This window comes from Gigantopelta aegis, chromosome 6, assembly GCF_016097555.1.
Source record: "Gigantopelta aegis isolate Gae_Host chromosome 6, Gae_host_genome, whole genome shotgun sequence".
NCBI classification, from domain to species: domain Eukaryota; kingdom Metazoa; phylum Mollusca; class Gastropoda; order Neomphalida; family Peltospiridae; genus Gigantopelta; species Gigantopelta aegis.
This window is the reverse complement of record NC_054704.1, coordinates 77,445,944-77,471,824: the sequence shown is the minus strand read 5'-3', so window position 1 is coordinate 77,471,824 and position 25,881 is coordinate 77,445,944. Positions and strand designations below refer to the sequence as shown.

The following is a 25,881-nucleotide window of genomic DNA, read 5'->3' as shown; positions in this document are numbered from 1 at the left end:
GAAAACGCTGAGTGGCTGGCTATAAGAGTATTTGACACCTCGAACATTATTTCCGCTTCTCGACCTACGAAGAAAGCCGGATTAACCCGAGTGTACCGTAAAAAGACGATGTATACAATGACCAACCAATCACGTGAAAATACCCATCTATCTTCGTCACTCCGATAAATCAAAGCTTTTATTGGCGCTATAATGTGTTCGACCTAACATATTTGGTTGCAAATTAATGTTGTCGTTGTGAGTATAATACGGAGGAAATCACAGCAAATTAGTCGGCCTTTGCACCATGGTAAGTGCCTCGGGGTGAACTCTCGTGGTAAATACTTTTTGACTTGGCCCTTTACTTACACCGGGCTCGCGAACCAATCAGTGATATTGGCGCGATCGATACCCCCATCTCGCGCGGACCATGGTTATCAGCGATCAACGAGGACATTAATACGCCATAACGTCGGCCGCTGAATGATGGCTTCTTCATATAAAATCAAACAGGCTGTTTTCTTCGAGATGCGGGTGCCGATAATAAACTTCAATTGCCCCCATCACCCAGTGGGACAAACCCCATGAATAATTGGGGCGCCGAACCATCAGGGCGCTCGTTTTCGCTTGTCTTAATGTCTCGCTTGAGACAGAACTTTAAACTGTTGGAGAAAAGAAGCACTACAGAGTACGAATTTAACATTGGAGAAACCGGCCCTCTGGTTATTATGTTCAAGGACCTGTTAAAATGTATTTTAAAAATTAACAACCGTCTGGCCCACAGCTAGACCATACATGTTTTTTCTTTGTTTGTCTAAACTGGGCCGATTAGATAAATGCTAATTTCGGACCCTGAACCAATCCCATTGGAAGACTTGTGAAACCATTATCCTGATACAATACATGTTATTTTATTACAGCTGTCATCTTTAAACATGGCATGGGATGTCTGTCAAAAACCTTTTTCAACTTCTAATGTATTTTTTTCAAGTCAAGTGATATTTATTTCTGAGTATATAAACACCTACAAAACTTTACAGAACTCTACAAACCAGACTTTTGAAACCTTTTATAAAGAAGAGAAAAAGCAAAAGTTAATGTTTGTGATCATAAATTTAAAAGTTAAATTTTGTTTTTGTTTTAACGACACCACTAGAGCACACTGACATTAATCATCAGCTATTGGATGACAACCATTTGGTAATTTTTACTGGTAAGTCTTTGGAGAAAAATGGTTATAGTATTCCATTAGCAGGAAGGGATCATTTGTATGCATTTCCCCACATACAGACAGGACAGCACATAGCACGGCTTTTGATATACTAGTCATGGGGCACTGGTTGGGACGGAAGGGGCTGGAGGTAGCCCAGTGGTAAAGCGACCGCTTCATGCGCGGTCGGTTTAAAATCGACCCCCATCGGTGGGTCCATTGGGTTATTTATCGTTCCAACCAGTGCGCCACGACCGGTATATCAAAGGCCGTGGTATGTGCTATCCTGTATATGGGATAGTGCATATAAAAGATCCCTTGCTACTAATGGAAACATGTAGCGGGTTTCCTCTGTAAGACTATATGTCGAAATTACCTAATGTTTGACATCCAATAGCGGATGATAAATAAATCAATGTGCTCTAGTGGTGTTGTTAAACAAAAAATCTTTTTTATTTTTGGTTGGGACGGGGGAAAAATCTTAATCAACGAATGGGTTCACCGAGGAGGTTCGATCCTGCGACCAAACCACCTCAGGAAAGTGCTCTACCGACTGAGCTAGATACCACCCTTTTAAAAACTGTAGTATTTTGTTGCTAAAGTAAAGCAACGTTATGAAGGAAGGAAATGTTTTATTTAACGACGCACTCAACACATTTTATTTACGGTTATATGGCGTCGGACATATGGTTAAGGACCACACAGATATTGAGGGAGGAAACTCGCTGTCGCCACTTCATGGGCTACTTTTTTCGATTAGCAGCAAGGGATCTTTCATATGCACCATCCCATAGGCAGGATAGCACATACCACGACCTTTGATATACCAGTCGTGGTGCATTGGCTAGAGCTAAAAATAGCCCAATGGGCCCACTGCCAGGGATCGATCCCAAACCGACCGCGCATCAAGCGAGCGCTTTACCACTGCAGCGTTATGAATAGATGATCCATTTACAAAAAGCAAGACGTGATTGACATCGTTACGCTCAGTCTTAGAGAACCCATTTTGATATCAACGATATCGTGCAGAGGTTAACTACCTCGACTGATGGTTGATGGACTACCGATATTGTTTCCTGTCTTGTTTTGGCAATCAGTAAACCAGTTCGTCTGGTCGCAGTACTGCTTCGAACGCATGGAATACATTATTTATGCCATGGGGTAATGTCACGAATTAGTGTATAGAACAACCGTTAGTGCGACATTGCTTCGCGTGAGTCTAATGAAGATTTACAACTGTCCATCAGGACACACTACTGTGTTGAATACTTAAGTTACGCACGAAATGCATTATTTACGTATTTGGGATTACTGTCACGTACCAGTCTATAGCATAATAAAAGCGCACTTATTTGACATGCATCTAACGAACTAATTGTATAACAAGTGATGTTAGTTGGGGTTTTTTTTAACAGGTTTCATGAAAATCGGATGAGAAAAGAAGCCGATAGAATATTGATGTGATGTAAATCGTCGTATTTCTATTTTTAGTAACAGTAACCTTGGCTTTTGACGCAGAGAGGTGAAACGCGAATTCGTTCTCAAGATATCACGATCTTATTCATACATATTAAGTTTGATGAAAATCGGATGAGAAATGAAATCATCAGACTGTGTAGTTTCACTTGAAGACAAAGGGTAGCATTACAATACATGTACATCAACACGAACTCACAAACATGTCATCATTTTGACCTGAATGATAGGTGCAAAAATACATTGCACTAAACCCATTAATCTTCATTTTGGTGGAGTGTAATCCTTTTGGACCGACGAGAAAAGATATATTTGGTGAACGAAATGTAATAGAATTGTTTTTGATTCCACCCTGAAATATTTACCAAATGTTGTTTGTATTCGAAATTTTAATATTCTTACCAGAGGTACTATATTTGCACGGCTCTTTACACTTTCTAATTTGTGATATTAACGCCCGGAGAAAAGAGCAAATATTTTGTTCAAATAAACACGGTTTTTTTTGGTTTGTTTTTGTTTTGTTTTTGTATATCTTAATATATACGTACTCATGACATACATATAGTTTTTAATAGATATTTGGATTCTAGTTTCATTTATGAAGCCTTTTAACTTATATCGTACCCTTTCAGCCATTTTTCTTGACGTGTTGTGTAATTTATCTGTTGAGATCCGCAGAAAAAAGAAATAATGCATCTGTTCTGTAAATCTGTGGCTTCGGCATGTGTTTCTGATTCTAAAAACTTCAAATAAATCTATACAAGACGATATCGTATTGCGAAATCCATGAAGGTTTTCACTAAATCTTTATTTCAAACATCAGCAATTGTCTTCACAGAGCCAAGGAGGAAGAGTCTAATTATTTCCTGAAAGTCTTTTAGACAAACACGATTAATCACATGTCGATTATTCAACAAGTTTCAGGTTCATTTGGAAAGCTACTGTCAGACAAAGTTCAAGTGGAAAAAAATAAAATAACTTTACAAGTCAAGTTTAAGTAAGCAAATTGGATACAGATACTTTTTTCGTAATTACAAAATGTATATTGGTGTGAGAGTGCTGTTTCGGAATAGAAATACTAACAATAACATGCTGTAAAATCATTTATTTTCGTGGTCTTGAATTTTCGTGGTTTCTCTAAAACCACATTTCTTTGGGTACTTAAATTCGTGGATCGAAAAGGTGGTATCATAAATTCGTATTATATGTATACATGTATCATATTTTCGTTGTGTTCTTATATTCGTTGACTGGTCCACAAATTACATGGAAGTTAGACCACCACGAACAAAGGTGATTTCATGGTAACTGTTGTTCTAAAAATTACAACATGGGTTGGTAGATATTTGGAACTCATAAAAAAAAACTCAGTTAAGTATTATTCAAGTAAATCGTAAAATATTCTATATCTTAAATCTTGCGTGTATGAACATAACGCACCAGTACGTAACCTGGGTTTAAAGGTACTCAGTCACGGATGGTGACCTAATTAATGACCCAACAAAGTATTGTCTAAAAATATATACATTTGATTTGTCAATTTTTCATCAAAACGAATTTCTTGAAGTAATTTATTTGTATACATTGTGATTATAATATTGTAATACATGTTCTGGGTGCATGCATATTAGGTGAGCTTGTTTTGTAAATGATGGTTACTACCAAATTTAATGTTAATATACGTTGATATGACACACTGCTCTTAGTCTGAACAAATCTTAAACAGAAGCACATAATACTTTTAAAACTGCAACAGTAGTATTGGTACTATATCTTTCACAACACTGGCGCGGCCATCTTAACAACTGTTTTGTGTACTAATATTATTGTTGTTTTATTATTACTGTATTTATAAAGAAAGAAAAAAAAAATATATATATATATATATATATATATATATATATATATATATATATATATATATATATATATATATATATATATATTTTACAAGAACACGATCCCATGCGATATTTCCCGTGCACTTTGTGTAAATATAAACATTAAAGGCAGGTACAACATACACATATACATGTATATATAAATATATAAAAACAGAAAAAGAAGCCATCGAACAGCATACGTCAATATGCATGTAAATACATAAAGAGCAAGCTTTGAAACGAATAAAGCCATATATGTTTTTAAGCATAAAATGATAAAAATATAGAATCCCGGCCCGAGTTACAATATGAGCTTGCTGATGGTGGAGGGAGACAGTGTCTCCCTTGTACCGAAAATGATATTGTTCTTTCATTGACACTCCCACCACCCAAAACACGCACGCACAGAGAGAGAGAGAGAGAGAGAGAGAGAGAGAGAGAGAGAGAGAGGAGAGAGAGAGGGGGGGGAGAGCGAGAGAGAGATTCCGAGAGAGAGAGAGAGAGAGAGAGAGTACGAGAGAGAGAGAGAGAGAGAGATCCCGAGAGAGAGAGAGATACAGAGATTCAGAGAGAGAGAGAGTCAGAGAGAGAGAGAGCGAGAGATTCAGAGAGAGAGAGAGAGAGAGAGAGAGACAGACAGAGAGAGAGACAGAGACAGAGACATACATATAGAGACATACAGATAGACAGACAGAGACATACAGAGAGAGACAAAAAGTAAGGCGAGAGTGGGAGCCAGATAGGGAGAACAACACTGAGCGAACGTAAGACAGACAGACAGAGAGAGGCAGGCTGAGAGAGAGACAGTTACAGACAGACAAACAGAGAGACAGACAGACAGAGAGAGACAGACACAGACAGAAAGACATAGAAAGAGAGACGCACACATACATGTATACACATCACATTATCCACACAATCCCTTTCATGTTAAAAAAACCTCCTTCCTATGTGGCTTGTTGTGTGGCTTCACTTCAGTAACATTTAGGTGTTGCCTTTTAAGTTAATCTCAACGATATTTCCCCGCCGCGGACCTGTTCAACATCACCTGTTTAGAGTGGTGTCATAAATCAGGTTATTTCTCATAATCCACTGACAGCCCTTCAATTTGTTGGTCAAATTATGGCAGGCTGATAGCACATAACAGTGATGATACTCAATACATTTGCCTCTCCCATTAGCTGTGCAGCACGGTAATTGGTAAATGTTTTAAAACTGAACAAAGTACAGAAACGCAGAGAGTGTGGAACCTTGAGGAAGTCCCACACAAAGAACTGAAATATATGAGAAAAAAGCTGCTGCATTTCTCAACACGTGCATAATTTCAATGTATGCCAGAAACAAAGGGAAAAAAAACATGAAAAGATTGATATATTGCAGATACGAAATGATAAAATGATCTGTGCGAATCGAGTTGAGAGAAATGATAAATAGCGCTACATGGCATTTTTACTTACGTAACATCCGAATATGAATAGTCCGCTTTGCTGGGGAAAGAGAAATGTGAAATGTTAATAAATATCATTAAATATTTATTGTAACTGTATATGTCAATTTCCTGCTGGTAACATTTGTAAAATGTCAACAATTGTCACACGCTGTCCCGGTATTAAGATCCATGATAATCCATCGGTCAGTCGTCTCACATAGGCAGTCACTGCGTCTGGGGACGATTCTATCTGGGGGGATTTTGTGTTGACACCGGTTAATAAGGGTAAACATTTTAGTATATACAAACACCATGTCATATGAAAAATGTCACAGTAGCTGTCATACGTGTAACAATAGTATTTGTTACTTGTCAAAATTGGCAGAAATTCCTGCAGGACCAAACATGATCATAGAATATCAACGCAAAATAATTGTTGATTTGTCGGACCGTGCTGATGTTGACAGGGTTAAAACGGTCGGGACTGAAATATTTCGCGATTTTATACAATTTATAACTGTTAGACATCGATAAATTCACACAAAAAGACAAACAATTCTTATATAAATGTTATATCTGTTTTCTTCTTCATCAAATCGCGCTGCTGTGTCCATTGTCCTTGGTAGTACAAGAACACAATAAAACCATCCTATAACTAACGTGCTAGTATCCGTATTATACTATACTGGGGCCTATTTCACAAAACATCGTAAGTTTACGTCTGCAACTAGCAGTTATACCGGTCATTCATTATGATCATAATTTACACGTGTTTCACATCTATTTCACGCAGCAAATTACATTATTACGGAAGATGAAGCATTACATTTTTAAAGACAAAAGAAAATGAAATATGTGTACTTCAAACTATATTTCTTGTACTATAATAATAATAATAAGATGAATTATGGTTTAATCGTAGATTTACGTTTACGTGCAAAAATAGGCTTACGATGTCTAGTGAAATTGGGCCCTGACCAACAAAAGAAACGTGGAATTTTTTTCATGATAAAATTAATTTTGTAAACAGTCTGTCAAACCGGGCAGACCTAAAATGTCCACAGGACATTGATACTTTTAATATACACACAAACAACTAATAATATAGAAATTAAGGGAAAATCAATTAATATTAACGTTACTTTTGTTGTTCCGTATACGTTGCGGAATGTAGCTCGTTGGAAGTGTGTTTGTCTGAGGTAGGATGGATTTTAAGATCCACGGCCCTCGGTGGACCCCAAAAATTACTCTTCGATCATTCGATCATGAAAAGAAATTCTCAAGTATGAAGGCAACGAAAGAGACAGACAGACAGAGAGAGAGAGAGAGAGAGAGAGAGAGAGAGAGAGAGAGAGAGAGAGAGAGAGAGAGAGAGAGAGAGAGAGAGAGAGAGAGAGAGAGAGAGAGGGGAAAACACCGATAGATATTAGCAAGTTAAAAAATTACTGTTTTAATGTGAATGAATAGAGAGACAAAGATAAAGAGACACACTTCCTCAAGTCACAAATTATGAAGAAAACAAAGATACACACAACTACACACTTTAGTGGCTTAACGCGCAAATAATTGTAGGCTATGTAAATCAAATTATCAAATTATATGCATTTAATAAATCACTCCACCACAAAATGCGTATGCTAATTAAATTATATTCACAAATAATAAAGCGTTCAGTACGTTTTAACATGGATAATTGATAGTTTTTCCGTTCCTCAAGACAAACAAAAATCTGTCTTGTTTTTCAGTGGTGCCAGGGGAAAAAAATCGACGATTTCGAATCAAATCTTGAACAGTATTAATTTCTCCCTGGTGTGCACTGAAAAGTCAATAAAACCCGAAATACTGGGAGAGGAGGTGGGTGTGGAAAATAAACTATTGTTATTTTAGTCTTGTCATCCTAGGCTGCAGTTGTTTTAACTTCTGAACCATCTCAATCTTTTTACCCGGAAATGTAAATTAACGCACACAAATCGAGTGCTAATAGTCTCATATAATTTCAAGGGTTTTCTTATTAAGTCGTCCCTGGCCGCATACACAAACAGGGCTCCCTGGAACAAAGAACTCATCTTTTTTCCTGTTGTACATCCCTCCCTTGTGGGTACTTTATTCCTGGACCGCAGCTCCGTGAAGTTGATTACGCACGCTCTTCGCGGTAATTATTCCGGCCCTTGCCTCCAGTGGGTAGTAGTTCTTCGGTGACAGATGACCATTCATTAATGGAGAGACAGTTCCGGACACATTAGGGAAACAAGTGAGGACTGCCGGTGCCCCGCTGAGCTAAGGTCGAGATACAACCTGCTTTTCTTCTCCTTTTGTTGCCAAAAAGACGCCTCCAACGAAACGACTTTATGATCACAGCAAAAACAGATTCCTTGATGTTCGTCTTATTATCGGAGATGCATTTTTGGAGCTGCTTTGAGAATGGTTTTAATTAAAAGCAGGCCGAGAGAAGACAAGACGTGGACAATTGTTTAGTCATGGTTATTAATAACATCAGCGGCGGGTGCGTTGATGCATACTGATAACTTGTTGTTGATGACCGTAGAAGATTGTTGAAACTGAACGACGTGCAATCGTTTCATCACTTACTTTTGATAAAGCAAACAATTACGCGCATCGAATGACCTATTGTGTATCAAGTAGACATTAGAAAATACTGATTTAGGCAAAATCTGTTCCATTTTCCCCCCTCAGCTTATTTATTTATTGTAAATTCATTCATTAATGCACGTTCATTCTTTCGTCCATTCGTTCACGACAAAACTAAAGTCCATACATGTCTCATAATATTGTCAAACCTTTGAATCAAAGGTAGTGTTCAGTGGAAAATTCCATACACACAGAAGTCCTTGCTACTAAACCTGGAGGCTGTATAATCTGAGTGCCTTTGTTCTTCCGTTCAAGACCAAGTGTCACAGTCATCAAAGTTTGGTTGACACCGTATAGCCGCTGACCAAACAATGTTCTGTTTTGCAGAAATTTATTAAAGTCAATAATGTTGATTATTTTTTATTTTCCTTTTTTTAAATCACAAGGAAAGTCTTTATCTCAGATTTGACCGGTCTCGGTGGCGTCGTGATAGGCCATCGGTCTACAGGCTGGTAGGTACTGGGTTCGGATCCTAGTCGAGATATGGGATTTTTAATCCAGATACCGACTCCAAACCCTGAGTGAGTGCTCCGCAAGGCTCAGTGGGTAGGTGTAAACCACTTGCACCGACCAGTGATCCATAACTGGTTTAACAAAGGCCATGGTTTGTGCTATCCTGCCTGTGGGAAGCGCAAATAAAAGATCCCTTGCTGCTAATCGGAAGAGTAGCCCATGTAATGGCGACAGCGGGTTTCCTCTCAAAATCTGTGGTCCTTAACCATATGTCTGACGCCATATAACCGTAAATAAAATGTGTTGAGTGCGTCGTTAAATAAAACATTTCTTTCTTTATCTCAGATTTGTGTTTATATTCATTTAAAGGAACATACCAAAGTTTCAACCCGTGAAAATTAACACTAAGTTTAGTTAATCTACAAACCTGTAACACATTTGAATAAAAGTTACAACTGAGTGAAACATGAGTCTGTGACTTTGAAATGGTGAAATACCCTCTAAAAATATACTAAAACTCCACTCCATAACTGTTACTTCTTAGACACACGTGCGTTTTGAACAATATGAGAAATGCATTTTGTGATATTAAAAACACCAGGATGACCAAAAACACTTCGAATGTACGGGCATTGATAATCAAAACAATAAAATCTAAGTAAAGTATGATTTATGTTATCAAAAACGGTTATAGTAAATATGCGTTAGTGGTTAAAAACTAGAGTATGTCCCTTTAAGAGTTCAAGAACGTTGTCCGAAGAATACCTCAGAACTATCTGGGCTCTGTGTAAGACAAAAGTTAATGATTGGTTGTTAGTGGTGAGAAAAACGTCGGTGAACTTGTCATACACCTATCCACTGAATAGCTCAAATTCATCGAGTAGCTAAAATTCACTCTGGGTGGGAAGAAATGGGTGCTGCCATGCAAACCCAGTATATATGTACACATACTTCAGAACTTTTTGTTTGTTTGTTTGTTTTTTGTTGTTTTTGGCATAAAGTTGTTCCTGTGTACATTAACTTAGTACACGGTATCTTTTAGATGGAATTTTAAATAGATAATTTGACGATTTTATGCTAAAAAGGTAGCTACCACTTACTAATCACCGTGCAATAAACACCATTTTAACACAATACATTAATTACTTTCACCAACTTTGCCCCTTTCTCTCGTCAGAATTTAATAATAGTGACAAGGCAATAACGCGCTAATAACGTTTACAATGAAATAGAAACCGTCTCGTCGAGAAAAAAAACTTGCTAAATTAGATCAATTACTGCTTAAAACTTCAAATGTGACAAATTAAGCCAATTAAGGGTAATCACCACAGACGTTTATTGAGGGCGGTTCTTTTTCTACAGTCTTTCCTAAATGCCAAAAGCTAAGCAGCTTATTGAATTAGCTTCCAGTTATTCATGTAAATCAGTGTGTAGATGGATGGATGGATGGATGATACAATGGGATGGGATGGGAGGGATAGATACATGGGAAGCATGCATGGATGGATGGATAAATGGATGGAGGGATTGGAGGGCGGGGTGGGATAGAGGGAGGGATATATGCATGCATGGATATATGAATGGAAGGAGGGAGGGATGTATGTATGTATGCATGGATGGATGGGAGGGAGGGAGGGATTTATGCATGCATGGATAAATGAATGGATGGATGGATGAGAGGGAGGGAAGGGTGGATGCATGCATGGGTAAATGGATGGACGGGAGTGATGTATGCATGCAATGGATAAAGGGATGGACGGTTAGACGGATGGCGGACAGAGACGGACGGAAGGACAGATGGACTGATGAATGCATTGGATGGATGGATGCATGCATGGATAAATGAATGGAAGGATGCATATGCATATATATATATATAAGGTGGATGGATAATCGATTTTTAACTTACTAACAGAGCATAATATAAAAACAATTCGGGAAACTGGCTACTGTTATTGATGTCTATTCAGATAGAACAATGTGCACGTCTGAAGGGTTCATTTACCTACAGATCCATCCCAAGACAAACATTCTCACACGTGTGTGTAACTGAACACCGCCGACACGTGAGAGAGAGAGAAGATGTACGAACATGGTCCTCGACCCAAACTGCATGCCGTGTGTGTGGTGCAGAAGAAAAGAAGATTGTTTAACAATGCCTCGGCATATTGTTTAATGAGCCTAGGTTAGTCAACCATCTGGAAATTCTGATACTCAAAAGTCTTGTTTCAGTGCTAACGAAACCCATCCACGCTGCTGCTAGGTATCTTTTATATGATGGGACAGAATGTAAGGTAGCACACCACCATTGAACTTTTGCAAGCATTTTAATACAATATCTATGTCAGAATGCATGTATTTTGTGAACAAAATGCAACAATATCTAAAGGGCTATGTGACTTCTATTTTTAGACAGTACTCTCCCTTGATAACGGCCATGTGCAAAAATTAACAAAAGCTGACAACGAAGATTTTTAGTTATTCACTTTTATGCTCGTGCACTGCCAAAATATACCTTGCTGCATTAGGAAAAATGTAGCTGGTTTCCTCTGATGATTACGTGTCATAATTATCAAATGTTTGACATCTAATAACCGATGATTAATTAATTAATTAATGTGCTCCAGTGGTGTTGTTAAACAAAACAAACTTTAATTAAATAATATAGAGGTCAACCCTCGTGTGAATAAATGCCATTCGAATATTTATACATGTCCATACAAAACACGCTCAATTATACCAACTTGTGAAAGGGAAAAACATGTACGCGCACGATCTCTCGCACGAAGCACCATGTCCCAGTATTCGTGTGTTTGTCCTACACGGAAACTGGATTCAGTTTTCCATTAAGATTAGCCAATTACACAGACTGACCTCCAGGAAAAGGTGCCCGTCTTATCTTATTTACCGAGACCGCTTTCCACAGAGCCTGCCTATACCGCCTGTGGAACCGGAGAGTGGCGAGAAGTCTTGTCCTGAGAGAGGGTAATCAGGGAGTTATTTAGAGAGGCAACAGCGGAGAGACTTGGTCCGGCAAGCAGAATAGCGGCTCAGATTGAAGACTCTTGTAATAGAGTGTATTATGCTATAAAAAAACCCACCATGTTTATCAGTCTGCAGGTCGTTCAGACCACATTATTTTCCATTGTCGATAACGTTAACATGTTCTTAAGGTTTGGTTTATTCAACGATATCACTGGAGCACATTGATTGATTAATCAGCGGACATGTACAAAACCCTTTACTCCAGTGGAAGAACGCTTATGTGATCACGGCAATGTAATTGAAGATGAATACCATCATATTACAAATATAATAACGTGTCAAATGATATGCATATTTAACATTTCATAATTACCTGTTTACAAGTATGAGTACGCAAGAAAAGTCTATATTCATTATAAAAAAACAACTCCAGCCTGTGTTGATGCGGTATGCAAGTTTGTTCATGATTATACATGTATTACCAATAATTAGTCCTTATTTTGGCATCAGAATAATATGATGTTTGTATGTGTTTTGTTTGTTCAAACATGTAACATGTTTTGCATCCAGTTCCGTGTGTGGAATGTTCATATGCAATAAAGTTATATATTTTTTTATTTGTTCTTACATAATTGTTGAAATCATTAAATAAAACATTCCTGACTAAAATGGCATATTTTCTGAACTAAGACTGCGTTTCTTTTTTTTCGTTAGTTACGGCCCTTTCATGTTCTAGGGACTGACAAAAATGGCATATTTTCTGAACTAAGACAGCCTTTCCTCTTTTCGTTAGTTACGGCCCTATCATGTCCTATATTTAAAATAGCTGGTATAAATGGTTCTCTGTGATGAATGTAGGTAATCTCGAATTCTTATCGTTGCCAGTTTATCTGAATTTCTTTAAACTGTTTCTTGCTAAAAGCCAACATCTGTTTCATATATATATATATATATATATATATGTATATATTACTAGCTTAGCCTTATGGCAATTTCGCGAATGATGACGTTAACTCATAAATAAGATAAAACAAATACAGTCGTAACAGAAATAAACACAAACTGCTGGTGTTTATTTCAGTTGCGAGACTGGAAAAATCTGAAATATAATATCTCAGACTTCAGAAAATCTAATTTATTCCATATTTTATGGTATCATAAAATTCGTGTGATTTTCCAAGCCAAAGCCAAACACATGTGTCTATAATGTTGTGTAACGGCCATCATATGCAAAAGGTGAATCTAGGATTTCGGATGGGAATGGATCGAGAATTGTAACAAACGGATCTTTTGCACGCCTGAGATCCGCTGGGTGAATGGATGGACATTATATGTCATCTTGATATCTAAAGAATCCCTGTTATCAAGCGAGTTTTGAAAACTATGTTTACACGTAGAGTCAAAAATATTAATGCCTGTCATCTCTATATCGAAAGAATCGAAAATGTGTATGCCTATCATCTCGGAGGGGATCGGACCCCTTTGTAACCCCTTCCTGACTAAAATAGCATATTTTCTGAACTAAGATTGCGTTTCTTTTTCTCGTTAGTTACGGCCGTATCATGTTCTAGGGACTGACAAAAATGGCACAAATCCACCCCTGCGAGGCACCAAAAAACCGGCAACACGTCTGAGATCAAACAAACAACCATGGACGTGGCAGTCTAGCATATTAACCATTCGATTATTTCAAGAACATCAAACAAATGAAAAACATTTTATTCTTTGGTCAAACCAGAAAATCTATACCAGTTACTAATAATAATACACGCAATTCTGTACATATAATCTATATCGGCAATCATCCATGTCAGTTTACAAATAAATGTTCTAATTTTATATATGTACAATATGTAAATATTGATGTTTACGTACTTTCATACAATCGAAATTGATATTGTGGGAATAAATCGCCTGATGATAGGTACAATATTATAAGTGTTAACATCCAAACTGTCCCAGCACATTATCGCTGGCTCAATTAGTGCCCAAGTGATCGGTATATCAAAGGTTGTGGTATGTGCTGTTCTGCCTGAGAAAATACACTTTATGCTATTTGGTAGGAGGAGTGTCCTATGTTATGACAGTGCTTATCTTTCATGACTATATAGACCATGTGCCGCTGTTATGTCAGAAAGAAATGGTTTATTTAACGACGCACTCAACACATTTTATTTACGGTTATATGGCGTCGGACATATGGTTAAGGACCACACATATTGAGGGAGGAAACCCGCTGTCGCCACTTCATGGGCTACTCTTTTCGATTAGCAGCAAGGGATCTTTTATATACACCATCCCATAGACAGGATAGCACATACCACGGCCTTTGATGTACCAGTCGTGGTGTACTGGCGGGAGCGAGAAATAGCCCAATGGGCCCACTGACGGGGATCGATCCAAAACCGACCGCGCATCAAGCGTTTAGAGTAAAAGTGACGGCAGCGACTGCGTTTAGAGTAAACGTGACGTCAGCGACTGCGTTTAGAGTAAAAGTGACGTCAGCGACTGCGCTTAGCGTAAAAGTGACGTCAGCGACTGCGTTTAGAGTAAAAGTGACGTCAGCGACTGCCTTTAGAGTAAAAGTGACGCCTGCGACTGCGTACAGAGTAAAAGTGACGTCAGCGACTGCGTTTAGAGTAAAAGTGGGTGACGGTGGGAGGAGGCAATAAAGAGGCACCGAAAATTGATCAAATTTACTCAAATGTTTTAACTATTTACCACTCGGCTATTAACCCTTTCAAGTCTTTGAACGGCTTTCGCTCAGACAACCTCAACATAAGGGATAGTATTGCGAAGAAACTTAGAGGTAAAAGAGTACTGTTAACAAGTGAATGGTCTTGCGAAAAACAGCTGTTATACAGAACATCACAGAGTAACTTGATTAGCATTATCAAATTCCTACAGACAGGTTCTCTTCTGGGGGAGTGCGTTCTTGACGTCTGTGAAGATTACTACCAAGAAAGATCAGTCAAGTGCATCAGTTATCATCAATGTTTACATAGGATAGTTTTACAACTAAGTCGAAACACTCTAAAGCCGAATCTGTTCATAATAATATCATATCAATAATACAAATTAAAGGAAGCCAGATATTTGTCAATGGATTATTTGTTTGAAATGCCAAGAGGTAAACGAAATGAAAGAACACCATTTTTTGCGAATTCAGACATAGACGATCGAAATCAAAGAACACCTGTTTCTGCGAATTCAAACATCAACGATCTCAACGTTTCTAACATACGAACTGCACATCAACGGCCTGCCAGGAAATGCTTTGAAATATATATATGTACATGTATATCATGTTGTACTTACTAATCACGAATGGGCGGGACTTAGCACAGTTGTAAAGCGCTCGCCTGATGCGAGGTCTGTCTAGGATCGATCGCCGTTGGTGGTTCATTGGGCTATTTCTCGTTCCAGCCAGTGCAACACGATGGGTATATTTAAGACGTGGTGTGTGCTATCCTGTCTGTGGGATGGTGCATATAAAAGATCACTTGCTACTAATGGAAACATGTATCGGGTTTCCTCTCTAAGATTATGTCAGAATTACCAAATGTTTGACATCCAATAGCCGATGATTAATAAATCAATGTGCTCTAGTGGTATTGTTAAACAAAACAAACTAGCTTTTGCTAACCAATAAATCTAAACCGATATGATAAAGGAGAGTTACTTAAAAGGTAAACACACAGATAGAACATCATATGCTACATAATTCGATATACCAGTCGTGAAGCAATGGGTGGATTGGGAAAATAATCCATATTAATCTATTAATGTACTTGGTATTTAATTCAAAACGTAAACACACAGAAAATTATATACTACAGCATTTGATATAGCAGTCATGGAGCAATGGGTGGGATGGGTGGGATGGTGGAAATAATCCAAATTAATCTATAACCTACGCTACTTCACCTGGTCTTTATTCCATTATAACACACACCCAGCTTCACCTTTGATATATCGTTAGGATTAAAGCCCTGGCAGTCGAGATGCGTCATCTTACACCAGTACTTCTGTTTCGCCAATACGTAACACACAAGCTTGCCAACCAGACTGGGAAGTCGGTGTTTGGACTGGCACTCGTCCAGCCATCACCACCAGACCTGCCATTATGTGCGATGGGTGATGAAAGGATCTGACTTTCCGACCAGGTGATGCGGTCCGCGCAGTGCGTGGTTCGTGTACGTCAGGGCCAGCTATAATTGAACACATTCACCTCCCACTCACAGCCGAAATGCACGTGCATATTATTTCCCTTTCCTCTCAGGTGTTTGGCGAGATATATATAACTCGACTGAGGTGCGATGAGTCGTAGGATCGATCGGCATCAATGGTATCGGGACACACACACACACACACACACACACACACACACACACACACCGTCCCAGCCAGTGTCCCACGGGATTCCTCCCAAAAGACAGACATCCCATTTGATAGACAAATTAATTAGTAATGTGCTCAACCATGTCTTGTGTTGTTTTAAGGCGTGTGGTACACCAAAAGCCGTGATATGTACTGTCCTGTCTATAGGAAAGTACATATGCAGTATCCCACTGTGACCGGCCTCGGTGGCGTCGTGGTTAGGCCATCGGTCTACAGGCTGGTAGGTACAGGGTTCGGATCCCAGTCGAGGCATGGGTTTTTTAATTCAGATACAGACTCCAAACCCTGAGTGAGTGCTCCGCAAGGCTCAATGGGTAGGTGTAAACCACTTGCACCGACCAGTGATCCATAACTGGTTCAACAAAGGCCATGGTTTGTGCTATCCTACCTGTGGGAAGTGCAAATAAAAGATCCCTTGCTGCCTGTCGTAAAAGACTAGCCTATGTGGTGACAGCGGGTTTCCCCTAAATAACAGTGTCAAATTGACCATATGGTTGACGTCCAATAGCCGATGATAAGATTAAAAAATCAATGTGCTCTAGTGGCGTCGTTAAATAAAAACAAACTTTACTCCTTTTTTTATCTGTGCTTGTCGTTAGCACAGGTACCCCCTACCAATAACGCTGATTTATGTTATATAATAAGTATATATATGTAATTATTGCATTAGTACTTGGGGTTTCTGTTTGGGGGTACCTGTGGTCGTTAGGAGCAGCCCATGTGTCAGCAGCGGGTTTTCTCTTATTCTCTATATCGACCATGTCGGCTACGTCGAAATAACTATATATTATGCACCAAATAGTAGTTTAAAATGTGCTGAAGTGTCGTTAAAGATACATTATATTCCTCTTCTTTACTCTCAGGTGCAAATACGAGATGTCAATGACATCATTAGCCTGTACGTCCAGATTTTTCGTGTCTTCGTTTTCCATTACTGTGCTGTTTGCGGTAAGCTGAAGCGTCGAGGGAATAGTATATCGTAATCATTTCATACAGAAATATCCCGTTTCGTAAAACTAAAGTTGAACGTACTGAACGTTGAACTCATTAGGCCAGTGAGAAGTAGGTGTTGGTAAATGTGTGGTTATATAGGTACACATTAAGTATCAAAGTAAGTCGTTTTAAACATTTCAGTTTGTACTACTTCTTCTGGGATACTGATGAAAAGAAATATGGGAATACATGACAGACATTTAGAACAACTTTAGTTCATTACTAAAGTAGTTAAAGGGACATACCATAGTTTTTAAATACTAAGGCATATTTTTTACTATTAGAGCCGTTTTTTGATAACTGAAATCATACTTTACTTAGATTTTATTGTTTAGATTATCCATTTCCGTACATTCAAAGTGTTTTTGGTCAACCTAATGTTTCTATTATCACAAAATGCATTTTTCATATTTTTTTAAAACGCACGTGCGTCTGAGAAGTAACAGTTATGGAGTTGAGTTTTAGTCTATTTTTAGAGGGTATTCCACCATTTCAAAGTCATATACTCATGTTTCACTCAATTGTAACTTCATCCAAATGTGTTACAGGTTTGTAGATTAACTGAAGTTTGTTTTGTTTAACGACACCATAGGAGCACACTGAGTAATTAATCATTGGCTATTGGATGTCAAACATTTGGTAATTCTGACTCGTAGTCATGCAGATGAACTAAACTTAGTGTTAATTTTCACGGGTTGAAACTAGGGTCTGTCCCTTTAAGTTTTACCTGTATAACATACAGAGATTTAATGTGAAATTGAAAGTCAGTAATACGGTTAACTTCTTCATACTGTGGATGGGAGTTTTTGTTACTTGTTGTCACTATTTAATGTATGTGTTCCTTTATTTCTTTCCAACAGTATATGTTACCGGTAGATGTTTTGCAACAAAAGAATTAAGATGTCTGCTTAAGATAAGTGGCTGCATAACAGACGTGCCTTTATACATGTAACTCACGCGCGCACACAGACACAAATGGACACCCATCGAGAGACCAACAAACGGACGTACCGACTGGGTGACTGACTGATGGACGGACAGAAAGGCACAACAACAGACAGACGGGTGGATGAGCTAACAGACAAGATGGACGGACGGACTAACGGACACAGAGATATACACGCACAAAACACACCCACTTAGTCCTATTTTTCATAAAATATATTCCCACTTAGAAGAGGGGAAAGATTTAGATCAGTCGCTTTAGGTGCTTGCGTCGCAGGATCGAACCACCTCGATGGATCTATTCAATTGATTGGGTTTTTTGTCGTTCCAACCAGTGCACCACAGTTGGTCAAAGGCCGGGGTATGTGCTTTCATGTCTGTAGGAAAGTGCATATAAAAGATGCCTTGCTGCATTAAGAAAAATGTAGCGGGTTTTCTCTGATGACTACGAGTGAAAAAATACCAAATGTTTGACATCCAATAGCCGATGATTAATTAATCAACGTGCTCCATTGGTGTAGTTAAACAAAACAAACTTCTTCTTCTTTTTCTTCTGACTTAGAACTTATAATGACATGGTTGCAATTTAAGTGAATGGTTGTGCTGCCTTAAAGGGACACACCCTAGTTACGGCTAGTTGTTAACCATTACGCCGTTATTTTTAGCTATTAAACCCATTTTTTCACAAATAAAATTGCACTTTACTTACCGTTTATTATTTAGAATATACATTTCCATTCACCTGAAGTGTTTTTTGGTAATCCTGGTAATCCTGGTGTTTGTAATACCACAAAATGCATTTTTCCTATTTCTGAAAAACGGGCGCACGTTTGAGAAAAAACCGTTGAGCAGACAAGGTCTAATCTATTTTTAGACGGGATATTTCCATTTCAATGTCACAGACGTTAGTATACCACGTGACCGTTATCATTTTGGTTCGGTTTGTTTTCTCGTGCACGGTTCGCGCGATCAACATCATTTGTTGTTGTTCATTTTTGTGAGATTTTTCTTCACAGTTCGTGAACATTTTCAGTAACAATAAAGTTCAGACAAGTAAGTGTATCAATATAAAACGTTACAAACCCTTAAAACCAATAATTTTGCTAAGTCTTACGATATCTGGAGAAGGGGATACAACCAGGACAGAACAGTTGGAACATGTCCAAGAGAGGTGAAACGAACGCACCCCAAGTCTGTGAAATTTGTCGTGACGTAGGCATTGTTGTGCTTCGAGCGACATCTACCGGTGACATCAGAATACTAACTTTCAAAATTATTTCAAGCAATTGGGACATGGGGATTCCCATGGTATTTATCGATATAAAACCTGCTTTTTCACTCCATTTGATAAAAACGTGATCTAAGTGTGTTACAGGTTTGTAGATTAACCAAATTATAATTTATTTTCGCTGGATGGAACTAGGGTGTGCGGCTTTAAGGTCCGTTGGTGCGGACTTCGCCGACTGCTACCATATTATAATGATCTGCAGTGTACCGGGAACATAATGCAGCGAATCTGTTGTTATTGCGTCGAGGAATTCTCTGCGTCATATTGTTGGTAGAAGAACACACTGGATCTGTTAGCGGATCATCTGGCAGTGGGTGAGAGAGGCTAAACAGCTGGGTAAAGAGTGATGAGTCGGGAAACCTTCCACAACCCGGTGCTGGCCACACTCACAGTCCTGGAATAGAACGTACGCTAATGGATTCCTCCTGAAAAATCCAGGTAGACTGCAATCGCTTCTCGTCCGTACACCGCCCGCCCTGATGAACGTGTTGCAACTCTTTTCATGATAACAGCGAACACATTACTCATTAGACGAAAACAAATCAAGATGCCACGATACCATGATGGATAATGAAAAGCATTTAGCGTTCTGTTTAAAGATTACCTCTTGTTGCTGTTAGTGGTCGCGGCTTGTAATGTTGTTAAATATTGTGCCAAGTTGTCTACAGCTAGTTCATACGTGAGATACAAACGTAAATCATGGTTGAATCGCATATAATTATTAAATATTACGTCAACAGCTAGTCTGCAGATACGGGAACAGAAACATACAATATATCATATAGATATTAAACTGCTGCAGTGACCTGACATTACATCAACAGTGTACAAGTTAAGCAAATAAATTGTTTGTTTGTTGTTTTTGGTTTTCTTTTTTTCTGGGTTTTGTTTCTTTGTGTTTGTTTTTTGTTTGTTTGGGGAGTTTTGGGGGAAATGTTTTGTTTTGGGGGAAATGTTTTGTTTTGGGGTTTTTTTTATGGGGGGTTTTTTATGGGTGTTTTTTTTTTTTTTTTACTTTTTACAACTACAAAAGTTCAGAGAGCAATACTAGCACCAAAACAGTAGCGTGTGTTTTTGTTACGGGTATTCGTGTTCGTATTCAGCTGTTTAAGTACATACAATATCCTGAGCACCAAATCTATGGACTATTTGTCCAGGACTGTCCAGGATATGGGTTAATGGTTAGCTGTTAGAAAGAAGTCGGTGTATTGGTCGTACCTACCCATTGATCTCTTCACTCTGGACTAGAGGTGGTACTGAGACAGTACATATTAGCCTCAAAACGATGGAGTGGTCATTGCGATATGGCGCAGCCCGCCCCTCTCACCCCCACTCGTACATACTTGAAGACGAAAATGTACGAGTTTATTTATTTTTGTTTTGTTTTTGTTCTCCATATAAAGATAAAAATCTGATTTGTCCCCCCCCCCCCCCCCCACACACACACACACAAACACACGAGATAAAAAAAGTAAAGTTTGTTTTATTTAACGACGCCACTAGAGCACATTGATTTTTAATCTTATCATCGGCTATTGGACGTCAAACATATGGTCATTCTGACACTGTTTTTAGAGGAAACCCGCTGTCGCCACATAGGCTACTCTTTTTTACGACAGGCAGCAAGGGATCTTTTATTTGCGCTTCCCACAGGCAGGATAGCACAAACCATGGCCTTTGTTGAACCAGTTATGGATCACTGGTCGGTGCAAGTGGTTTACACCTACCCATTGAGCCTTGCGGAGCACTCACTCAGGGTTTGGAGTCGGTATCTGGATTAAAAATCCCATGCCTCGACTGGGATCCGAACCCAGTACCTACCAGCCTGTAGACCGATGGCCTGCCACGACGCCACCGAGGCCGGTCACACGAGATAGTGCTCCCTCACTAGAGCATTATGCCGCCCGCATCAAATATTGGTCCTACGGGTCTGTTGAAACAGCCTAGTCTCTCAACACCGAGTTTCAAATGTAATTAAGTCTGCATTTACTGACAAGTTTGATTCATGGGTTGGTATTCGACTTCGTGGTGCTTCCTTTCGCTCTACTTCGTCTACACGTATAGGATCTTTTTTTCTCTTTGATCAAGACATGATACGCTTCACAACAGTCGTGGTATTTTCCTCTCTTTGTTCTGAAAAATACGCTAACATACCACTGCGCCATTGAAGATGATTTTCCTGTTTTATCAGCCAGGTATTTAAAGGAACTGTTTTCATGAAGTCATTAGGCAGTGCAAAATCAAATAAAGTTCAAACACGCTGTCTATGGCATATACTTCAGCTGTCTTGGCAGTATGTTTAAGGAAGTTATTAATGTCAGTCTATGAGAAATAATTTTTAAGTTTGTATAGCGGCCTTTCGCCTCCCTGTTGTGCCCTTGAAACTCCCTGTGGATTGGAGCCGATGCTGGGACGAGAACCCAGTACCTATACCAACCTTAAAGCCCATGACATTACTACTATCCCACCGATATTGGTCTCATAAAACCATAGTTTTTTTCCTTTCATTTGTATTAAGACACAGCACAGGACGTCTTAATAACCTATTTACAAATAAAACTCGTCTTCCTAAACTAACACTGTAACAGCTATAAAATCCATATTTAGACGAGTTATACCCAAACTCAAACAGTTTGTTCAGCCTGCTCTAATCACCACGCCGCTTCCCCCTTCAGTTTGGTATCTGTTAGTTATTGACCTGTACCGCGGACTATAATTAGCGGTGTTGTTCTCCCTGCCTGTGGGGCCTTGGACTTCACGCTTGGACAACACAAGAAAAACCCAACACCACAATAGGATGACCTGAAAACAGGGTCATCATTGGAGTTGGATCCTACGGCCTGAACGGACGAAGCGCGCTTTTTAACTATTATTAAAGCCGCTAGGTTTCGCGTGATGGTAATAGCACACGGGGCAAGTAATAGCCATGTAGTGAGGACGCCAATGCTTGAAACATTTTCGTTATACAGTACAAATTACTAATTAGACGGATTTGTACATCTTCAGCCGCTGAAGCGTGTGAAACGTGGAATGCTTTTACCATGTGGAATTTGGTTGTAGCAGATGTTTTTGCAAATAATTAGGAAAAACGGGGAGCTGGATATTAAGTGATAGTATTGTCTGTGATGGGAAGAGGGATTAGATTGGGTGGCTTTAGGCTTTGAAAGTATCTAGAAAGTGTTGAAAATTAACGTCTTAACAGTTAACTTTACCATTTATTTATAATATGTGAATGGTGTTCAGGCAGGACCGTACTCAGCGTGAGGCAGAAAATACTAATAAGAGTCATTTCAATTTAAAAGTGCTCTCTTTGCCTACCTCAAGAAGACCTTATAATACTGTACCATAATTGAAGGTGGTTTGGGGGGTGGGTTGTTTTTTGGAGGTGGGGTGGGTTTATTTGTTTGATTGTCTTGTTTATTTGTTGTTGTTTTGTTGGATTTTTTTTTGGATTTTTTTTTGGGGGGGGGTTGTTGTTCTTGTTGTTGTTGGTTGTGGTGATGGTGGTGGATTTTTTTTTTGGGGGGTGGATGTTTTGTTTCTGCTGCTACTCCTAGTTACCAGGAAGAGTCCTGGCTGTTATGTTAACCGTGCTCCTTAAACAGGGTCACGTTTTCAGCAAAATGTAATTTTGATCAAATTTAATTGCGTCATTCAAAAAAAAATAATGACAGAGGGGCATTCCCAGCTCATTCCCTCTGGGCCAACCTCTTGATGAGACACTGTGTAAAGAGATATGTTTGAAATCGGTCCTAGCTGGACCGTGCAGGCGTGTTGGAGAGGCGGTCAATAAACAGGATTGAACGCTTGTTCTGTTGTAGTAGTGGAAATCATCGCCAGTTTGCGTTATTGTTTCTTTTAGTAGAGGCAGCTGTAATGACGGGTTGTATTGCCACGACCACTTAGCTCAGAGGGTGGTTCATGTTCAAACAGAATGAAATGACGAATGAATGAACGAATGAATAAACGAATTAATTAATTAATATATGAATTTATGGATATATATGAATTAATGAACCAACGAACGAATGAATGAATGAATGTGGCATTAAACATTATACATTTTCCATATCAATCAAGTTTAACATGGTTTGTTAGGGGATAAACCATTATTTTCCCTGATACAAGTTTAAAAGCAATTTATGATGTATGTATGCCATGTATACCATTCATTGGTTTTCTTGCTTCTGATGTAGTCACTGCTAGACTGGAAATGGAATTCTGAATAGAACAATCACCATTGCTTCTGATACAAGTGACCAAATGTTTTAAATTGGAAGTTCATAAACAACCATTTTATTTTTAGTCTTCTTTAAATTACTAACTAGTACATGTATATTGGAATATGTACATATATGACGTGCATGCTCATTCCTCAACAAGGGCGGACCCATGAAATATTTTAAGGAAGTAAGGAAAGTAATTGCTTTATTTAAGGACGCACTCAACACATTTTAGTTACGATTATATGGCATCGGACATATGGTTAAGGACCACACATATATTGAGGGAGGAAACCTGTTGTCGCCACTTCATGGGCTACTCTTTTTGATTAGAAGCAAGGGATCTTTTATATGCACCATCCCACAGACAGGATATCACACACCATGGCCTTTGATGTACCAGTATTTTTATGGAGGGGGCCAAGGGCAATAGGGCACATGTACCAACTCCTTGGGAAAAAAAGATTTTCAATGAAAATTGTAAAACAAAACACACAAAAAAGTTAAAAAGGGGCTACTTTAAAAATTTTTAGTGGGGGACAGATCAGATGTACCTGGTTTCTCCCTTGGATCTGCCCTTGCTCAATATTGTCATTAAGCGCCTTTTCACAAATATCAATATCATTAAACTAAAGTGTTTGTTTTCATGTTGGTCGTAACATTTTCAAAACAGCATTAAGAACCTTTCAGAAGCAGTTTAGCAATCGGACAGGCATCTTTTGTTGATGGCTGTCGACCACACACTTTTTATCTGATGATCTCAAAACGAAACAGGCGCTACCAACTGCTGATTCGAAAGCAACTAACGAGTCATTATTCACAAATTGCCTGCATTAGTGCTAGTGTGTGTGTGTGTGTGTGTGTGTTGCGAGTACTTTAGAACAATTTTCAAAACAGTTTAGCCTGAATTCCACGCATTCATTTTCTGGTGTATTGGTTTCGCGAGTCGTATACATCCAGGCTTGTGTCAGTGTCACACTCTCTTACTAAGACCTCTAGCGCTGTTTGAAAAGTAGTGTTTCTGCAGCAGTAATAATGGGTGCGAGAAATTCCTATAAACTGTACTAGTGGACCATCACCATCCTCTAGGACAAATCGATAGTGAGGATCCGTTCCACACAAAAGAACCGCGGGTTTTCTAAACACCCGCTAACACGAAAAGTCAGACGTGCACAGCCATTTCGGTTCAATGAAACTTGCTTCCAATTTTTCAGGGCTCATGCTGTAAAATATTTTTTCTTGAAATATGATTCATGTCAATATAACATTTTTTGTTGTTGTTTAATTATTAGTTAAAAAATATTTTATTTTATCGATGTCTAAAATATCAAGATAACATTTGGCTAAGTTGGCAACTGACAGAGTCAATCTGGATTTTGCAATTATAAAATATCAAAGTAGTAACTTATTTGTTCTGTTTAAAATATTAATATTTTTAAAGAGCTGATCAAATTTATGGCTTCCAAACAAAATCTAAATATCAGTTTGACGCTTTAGTTTGTAGATGCGATTTTAAAACTGACATATATATTATATTTTTAAAGGATTTTTGGGTTATTATTTTGAAACAGAATTAGTGTTATATATAACGCGTTTTTTCATTGTGGTGAACAATTCTGATAAGCTTTTTCGAAAGTTAATCTAATCTTTGAACATTACAGAACATCGTATGACATTTCCATTGATAGTCCATGCATCAATAACACCTGTTGCCAAAATAAAACGGGCAACTAAACCGACAGACCAAATTAACGCTAATCTTCTTTCTCAACATTTATGCAAATCTGTATCTCACTAAAGCTGAGATGATATTTTCAAATCATTGTTTTAACAAGACGAAACCAAAAATTAATTTTTAATTAAGTTTTTATGTAACGGTCTACCTTTTTATACAGCTGTATTAAGTTAGCGGTAACCAAATACACATGCATATCTTAACACATCTCAAATGATCTTAGATGTATTTG

At 38.5% G+C, this 25,881-nt stretch overlaps 1 protein-coding gene across 3 annotated transcripts in view; it reads right to left on the bottom strand.

Moving 5' to 3' along the window:
* LOC121375621 (receptor-type tyrosine-protein phosphatase T-like) overlaps positions 1-25,881 on the bottom strand; it is a 139,406-nt gene that overhangs the window by 112,977 nt on the left and 548 nt on the right. For 2 of the 3 annotated variants that reach the window (XM_041503164.1, XM_041503166.1), the window contains exon 2: positions 6,006-6,035. The exons of the other annotated variant lie outside the window; for it this stretch is intronic. In XM_041503164.1, the coding sequence (XP_041359098.1) occupies positions 6,006-6,035 (30 nt within the window). The remainder of the gene's footprint in view (positions 1-6,005; positions 6,036-25,881) is intronic. 3 annotated transcript variants of the gene reach the window in all.